The 7,789-nt window shown below is 37.7% G+C and overlaps 1 protein-coding gene across 2 annotated transcripts in view; it reads left to right on the top strand.

Annotated features, from left to right (window-relative positions):
- The first annotated feature begins 320 nt into the window (after window positions 1-320).
- Window positions 321-7,789, top strand: part of pax2b (paired box 2b) — a 48,940-nt gene continuing 41,471 nt past the window's right edge. For both annotated transcript variants that reach the window (XM_067429637.1, XM_067429638.1), the window contains exons 1-4: window positions 321-876; window positions 2,455-2,620; window positions 3,458-3,655; window positions 7,119-7,198. In XM_067429637.1, coding sequence (XP_067285738.1) covers window positions 834-876; window positions 2,455-2,620; window positions 3,458-3,655; window positions 7,119-7,198 — 487 coding nt within the window. In that variant the 5' untranslated portion in view covers window positions 321-833. The remainder of the gene's footprint in view (window positions 877-2,454; window positions 2,621-3,457; window positions 3,656-7,118; window positions 7,199-7,789) is intronic.

Raw genomic sequence — 7,789 nt, 5'->3', positions numbered from 1 at the left:
CCTGAGCTTTTAGGCTACTATGGGATGTTTAAGGGCTGAAGGTGAGTTCCTTTTACGCATGTAATTATCTCTGTGTGGTCACCATACCAACCTCGTTATTGATATAATTCATTGATAACATTCGCTCCATAGGTCTCAAACTATTATCACAAAGAAAAGCAAATGATTTGCTCTCATCCTCGCTCAATTTCCTCTAAACTCTCATTCAGTCGGAGGCGCCGAGTTTCTCCCTCCCCTTTTGGAGTGACAGGCGGATGGAGCTTCATCTGAGCGAATCACAAAGTGCTGGAATCTACTGCCTTTGTCTGATACACTCTCCCATAGTGGCGAAAGGGTCCGCGTAAAGGAGGGGGCTGGAGCTTTTACAAACCAACACAAGCGACCCAAGTCCTTCAGTCCCGGGCCGTGTGCGCATGCAAACGCATCGTGTTGTTATTGAGGGAAAGGTGGGCACAGGAAACCCGCAGTCTCCGATGGTTCTGCTGTCTGTCATCCATGCGCAGAGCCGACACACAGCACCTGCTGACCGAGACCTCCGGGATATAAGAGATATAACACGCGGATGGATGGGACGAACGCTGGGAAATGAGTTCTGGGGAAAGCATGCACGCTGAAAACATTTAAACATATCTTGCTTTGAGAGCACTTTGTTCTGACCTAGAACACACGGTCATGCCTGACACCTGACAAATCCTGCGTCCATTTGCAACTTTCCGAAGTTCCCCGCTCCTCGGCTGGATTCGCGTTACATCTTCGTTTCTTTCACTTGCTCTCCGTGTAAGAAAGACGAGACGGCGACTTCAGTTGATTATCTGTCTTTTCTCGGTTATCCGATGGATATTCACTGTAAGGCAGACCCCTTCTCCGCCATGCACCGTGAGTTACACTGGAGTTCATCTGGAGAATAATGCGTTCACATGTCACACAGTTAAGATCCGCACTGGAGGAACAAATGATTAGGCTCCTGGATTTAAACAATAAATAAAAATACACTCTTCTTATATTGCATTTCAGGAGAAATGTTAGATTAGTACATACAATTGCATAAAACAATAAAGAAACTCTGTTAATAATCAAAATAAACGTGATGAGAAAATTAAAATCTGCATATCACTGGTCTAGCTAGATTACAAAGAAAATGAATGCAATATTTATTTCTTTATTTTGTTTTTTAGAAGAAAAAAAAGCCACAATGTATAAGAAATTATTAGGCTCCAAAATTGCACTCGACTTGTTTTGCATTTCAGGAGAAATGTTAGATTAGTGCATACAATTGTATAAAACAATAAAGAAGCGATGTTAATCATCAAAATAAATGTGATGAGAAAATTAAAATGTGCATTTCACTGGCCTAGCTAGATGTTATTATTACAAAGAAAATTAATGCAAGATTTATTTCTTTATTTTTAGAAAAAAGCCAAAATATATAAGAAATTATTCGGCTTCAAAATTGCACTCTTTTTATTTTGCATTTCAGGAGAAATAAGATAATAAATACAACAGTATAAAACAAAGAATAAATAACTCGGTTAATAATCTAAATAAATGTTATGAGAAAATTACATGTGCATATAACTGTATATGATTATTATTTAGAAAGAAAAAATGAATGCAAGAAAAAAAAAGCCAAAATATAAAATAAATTAGCCTATTAGGCTCCACATATAAAACAGAAACATAACTCGGTTAATAATTAAAATAAGTGTGCCTGTGTGTGACGGGGAAAATATATGACTGTGTGTATGGTTATTATTTAGAAAAATAAATGAATGCAAAATAAATTTTAAAAAATGCGAGAATATTATAACAATTCAATTGTAGAACATATTAATTATTTATATACAAAAATATACATGCTGAATGCCCCTTTAATTTCATTAGAAATTATTTTTGAAAAACAATAATATGTAATTTGATCAAACCAAGCTGTTTAATAATTCACATCTAGGGGATGAAAACAATAAATGCTCGTGTAATTTAATCACTCACCTACTAGTATCAAACCCCAGTGTTGTTTCAAGAACATGCAGCCAGAATAGGAGATTAATGTACATCACTAAGACAAATATAAAATTAAGATACATTTGTTTACAAATGTGGGCGTACATACAGTGGATTTAGGCACAGTACAAATATATGTTATTATTTATAGGCCTACATAATAAATATTTATAAAATATGTTTTAGATTATAATATACGTTTGTGCTTGTGTTCGCTGAGAAAATAATGCAGAATTATTTTCTACGGGTTTGCGTCTAATAGAGACAGGAATCCATTATCACAAACTGCGTTTGATTGCAGTTAACCTTTATGCTGGTTTATAACTCGCGCGTGGCCTTCTAGAACGCGGCGCTTGTTAATTGGATGAATGTGACGGACTTCTGACGCGCGTCACCGACGGCCTGTATGTAATGTTATGTTTTGGGTGCTTGTTGCTGTTGTCTCCGGTATAGGGCACGGGGGAGTGAACCAGCTGGGCGGGGTGTTCGTCAACGGAAGGCCTTTACCTGACGTCGTGCGCCAGAGAATCGTGGAGCTCGCGCATCAAGGGGTCAGACCCTGTGACATCTCGAGACAGCTGAGGGTCAGTCACGGCTGCGTCAGCAAGATCCTGGGCAGGTGAGACGACAGTGAGGACGGCAGATTTACGCACGGTCTAGTTTTTAACCGTCACTAAATTATACTGTTTAATGAAATTAAAATATTCATATCTTTTAATTAAAACGAGCTCATAAAACACCGAGAAAGCATGAGCAAAATGCTGCAATAGTGTTAGATTGAGAACAAGACGCACGCAATGTCGTCAAGGTAAGGGAATTATAATTCGTTTTTTGAGAATTGAGAATTATTATGCATTTCCCCCGGTTATTACACCCCAATCTGACATAAACACAAGCCAGTGAGCTTTGAAAACTCAGCATTATGAGATGTTATTATTAGTTATCTTATAGAAAAAATACCAAATCATTTGCTTTTAGTCAGAATCAGAATTGTGCCCCTGCTGGAAAAGTTATCTGAATGCTTTGAAATGATCAAATTAATTATTAAAATGAATTTGTTAGTTGGCTATTTCAACAAGGTCAAAACCAAAAGTATAAATGCCAAATGAGTTTGTTCAGCCATCGCTTGTCCATTTTGTCCATTTTATTAAATATAATAAATCGAAATGTCAGACAAAATAGCTAAGTAAAATTCGTTGCAAGCTTTTTATTTATTTATTTATTTTATATGAGATTAATAAGTGAGTAACTAAAACAGATGGGATGCTTAATGTCCTGCTGCGCAAAATTTGAAATTAGTATTCTAATCATATGATAATTTCCTACTAGTACCGCTACGGGCCGTGTTAAGTAGCTTAGATAAAACATTTTCATGGCTTTGTTAGCACGCATCTGTTGTTTATTGTCATTCGGTTTGGTCAGGTTATGAGACTCAGATTTAACTTACTTTCTGCAGATATTACGAGACTGGCAGCATAAAGCCCGGAGTCATCGGAGGATCCAAACCCAAAGTCGCCACGCCGAAGGTGGTGGATAAAATAGCGGACTATAAAAGACAGAATCCCACCATGTTCGCCTGGGAGATCCGGGACAGGCTGCTGGCCGAGGGGATCTGTGATAATGACACCGTCCCGAGCGTCTCCTCCATAAACAGGTCAGAACAACCGACAATATAACCAGTGGCTCGAGTATTCTGAGGGCCGGCCATTTGGCCTCTCCTCACAACATTTTAATGTCGTAGTCTTTTGTTGTTTAAATCTGCAATAAAATAATAAGCAATTTCGTTCTGTCACGATAAGCGCTGGAGCGGTTGCTATGGTTACCAGGTGAACGCGACATCACGAGCGTTTGTTTAGAGCACCTTGACTAACTCGTTGTTTTAAACGACAAATAAACCGCAGACATTTGTAACCTACATGAAAAACTAATTAATTTAACATTTAACACCTCTCAACTTGAACTCTTAAAAATGCTGGGTTGTTCCAATCCGTGTTTGAGTCAAATATGGACAAACCCAACCGTTTTGCATTTTTATTTAAAAATGTAAGCCAGTGGTTGGATTCGTCCATAATGTGTATTTGTATGGGATCAACCATGGACAAAACCAAACGTTGTTTAAAATTTTAATTTAAAAATGTAAACCAACAGTAAAAATTTTAAACCAACGGTTGGATTCGTTCATAATTTTTATTTGTTTGGGTTCAACTGAAGAATAAAAAACCGTTGGGTTTAAACGTTTAATTTAAAAAAGTAAATCAACCGTTAACATTTTAAACTAATGGTTGGGTTTGTCCATGTTGTTTATTTGTGTGGGTGGACAAAAGGTTTAAATGTTTAAAGGTTTAACATCGGTTTGAATAATTGACCCAAATATTGGGTGAAACAGCATTTTTTTAGAGTGTGGGGTAAAAATGAAAACCATAACAGTACAAAACTTTATTCTAGCAGCTTTTTTTTTCTTTTATAGGCTACCCATTCATTGAGAAAAAAATATATGAAAATTATTACGACAATGTTTAACTAAATTTTCTTGTTGCTTTCAACACTCTACAAATGCTGGGTTGTTTCAAACCATGTTTGAACAATCAAATATTTGACCCAAACATGGTTTGAAACAACCCAGGATTTTTTTGTTTGTTTTTTTGTTTATGTATTTATTTTTGAGTGAAGTAGGCTAATTTTCAAATAAACATCCTCTGTGTTTCACAGTAGTTTTGGTTAACATTAGGCTGTCTGTTGTGTGTTAGTGCAGAGGTTTGGTCAGTCTTTGCCGGTGGTCTTCTGGATGTAATTTAACCCTCTGCTCCTCAACAATGACAGACTGAAGCTCTCAAATCTCATCAGACCGAATGGAAACCGATCAATGAGCGATGATCAGACCTGGTAAAAGAGACGCAGAGCTGCTCGATTAGAGTCCATGCTGTTATTTATCGGCCCCTTCTAATTTTCAAAGAAGAAGACAGTCATTTGGAAATAACCTTTCATTATTTATCAAACCCAGATAAGCTAGCCTACTAAAAAAATGGACTAGAGGATGTATGATCATGCTTATTTGTATTTGCATAATTAATAGTCAAGCACATGTTGTATGAGTGCATTTTTAATACTGCTATGAGTGAAAATAACTCAGTTTTATTTTTATCAGTTGTTTTTCCAACTGTAATGTTGATCGATAATGTCCACCTTGGCTACAATATGGGAAATCTGCAGTTTGCATAATCCATAAAGCAATATGATCCTATTTACATCCTTAAATTGGCGTTTTAGGGTGGTATGTTAGACCTGTGTGGAAAATCAAACCGGTAAAAAGAAGCAGTGAGGCGCTGAACTTTGGTTAAGATTCACTCTTCCATAAAACCAGACTCTGCATTACATTTTAATGAGTCGATGGCAAAGAATAGAGCGCCTCACACAACAGACGAGAGAAGGCTAGAAAAAATTCATTTCATGCCTCGTGGTCACCTAAAAAGGGCCATTTGAATGTCTTTTGACATGAACTTGTGAGATAAATGCGAAATGTGCGTTAATGTAATTACCGAGGCCCTTAAACGTCTCTAAAATCTAATTGAATTCAGTCTGGAGGTTTTCAAACAGGAAGCGGCTCTTTGTTTATGAGGAGAATTAAAATATGAATGCGATCAAATGTGAGTCCTATTAGGAACTTTGTGTTTTTATTTAACAGTGTACGTTGATACTGTCTGGATCCAAACGCAGTCTGCTGAAAGAAGATCAAATCATTTGGGATTTGGGATCAGAGTCAGTTCTTCAAAAGCTTGCAACTCGCCAAGAAAGAGTTTGTTGGTGTGCAAGAAGAGAATCGCTTTCACCCGTGACCTTTTGCGCTTGTTTATTTATTAAAGCAAAATGTTGCATGAAAGAATAAAGCGGCGTGTGCAAACCGAACCCGGGTCTGTTGACAGCAAGAGGATGCTCAAACTTCTTTAACATACATTATTAAGTGTTACTGAGTTCCTGTTGTAGTAAAGCGTCTCTCCAGCCAACAAGTGACAGCACCGAAACCGCCCGACTTATAAAAACCTCCTCGACGCCACTCGATATTATCGATTCGCATGTAAAGCATTTTTAATATTTCTTAAGAGGATTTTCAGACACAACCCAGACATTAATTCACTCTTCCAAATGTCTTATTCAATAACAGAAACATAGATTGTGGATAAAGTCTGCAGATTTATTCTCCCCGGGCCATAGAAGGGGGTCAAACAATGGTTTTAAGGAGAGAAATGAAATATCATATCGATATGTTGTCACTTCCTTTCTCTCTCGCTCTCTATTTCAAAGCCCCGAGGACACGTCCCTAAAGCTGATGTTTATTTCAGCAGATATCAATATTAGCAGCGCGCTCGTTTTAATGGAAATATATGTGCTCTTTGAATGGGATCCGCGGTCACAATGTAGATTCTAAATATTTTTACAATCAATAATCTTCATGGGGCATGAAATGAAAAATATGTCAGAGGAAAAGCATGGTTTTTGCATGCGGCGTGATGCATTTGTTTGCATACAGTATGTCTGCTGAAACAGAAGCAGTGCCATTGGTGATGAATAGATCTAAAGTTTACAAATGAGCATGACAGCGGGCCCTTTTCCCAAAGTGCCGTTCAGATTACCAGAATCAAACGCTGGCGTAAGCTTGTACACCGCACTGAGCAACTATTGCTTTCCTGTCACATATAATTTATAGCTTTCCATTTGCATCCCGGCACCCGTGTGGCTAATTCCGAACTTTTTATCGCAGAGTCTAGATCAATAGAACCTCATCCACACTAGAACCGAGCCCGAGGCTCTCCTCGGGACCCAAACACACACACACACACGCACAGAGCGCCGTGAGGACGATTATCGAGGTGAATTGTCGTGATTTCATGCTTTGTTTGCGAGATCACTCAAGGCAAAAGAGCTCGGAGAGCTTCTGGCCGTATCTCAGCGAGTCTGCTTCTGCTCGCCGGATCTGAACGTCTGCAGTGATCCGTTCTGTCAGATCCCCCTGCTCTGAGATATATAAAGTAAATCTGAGATTATCAGACACACACACACACACACGCACTGCATTGGCTCAGGAGTTCCATGTGAGTAAATGTACTGTATTTACTGTGCAGGATCATTCGGACCAAGGTTCAGCAGCCGTTTCACCCTTCGCCAGATGGGACATCTCTTTCCACCCCAGGACACACTATAGGTACGGTCACTTCATTAACTCCAGGGGACGTTTTGGGACCTTTCTGGACAAGGTCATCCCTCCAAATCAAATCAAGGATCAAACCTGTCTGCTCAGAGATGGATATTATCTGCAACTGGAGGAAAAAAAAAATATATATATATATATCCCCAATCTAATATATATATATAATTTTAATTATTATTATTTTTTAAATTATATTTACTGTATATAATAAAAAATTATATTATTAGAATGATTTGTGAAGGATCATGTGACACTGAAAACTGGAGTAATGATGCTGAAAATCCAGCTTTGATCAAATAAATTACACTTTCAATCTAAACTTCATAATCCAGTACCTCCTAAACACATATCCAGACTAAATGACAAATATGAAAGAAATATGAAAGATTTTTTTTTTTTTAGGTGATGCATGTAAATTGATCATGTGACAGTCAATTTTTCTTGCTGAAGCTTAAGATGCTCTAAAATCATGCAGAACATTAATGCAAAAGAGACTACATGTTCATTTTCACACTTTTTAGGGTCATTTGTAATGAAAAAATGTGCAGTAATGTAGAAAACATTGTCACGGGTGGCCTCAAACTT

The sequence above is a fragment of the Pseudorasbora parva genome, chromosome 21 (genome assembly GCF_024679245.1).
Source record: "Pseudorasbora parva isolate DD20220531a chromosome 21, ASM2467924v1, whole genome shotgun sequence".
In the NCBI taxonomy this organism is placed as follows: Eukaryota; Metazoa; Chordata; class Actinopteri; order Cypriniformes; family Gobionidae; genus Pseudorasbora; species Pseudorasbora parva.
Note: the sequence above shows the minus strand (reverse complement) of the source record. Positions and strands in the feature narration are given on the sequence as shown.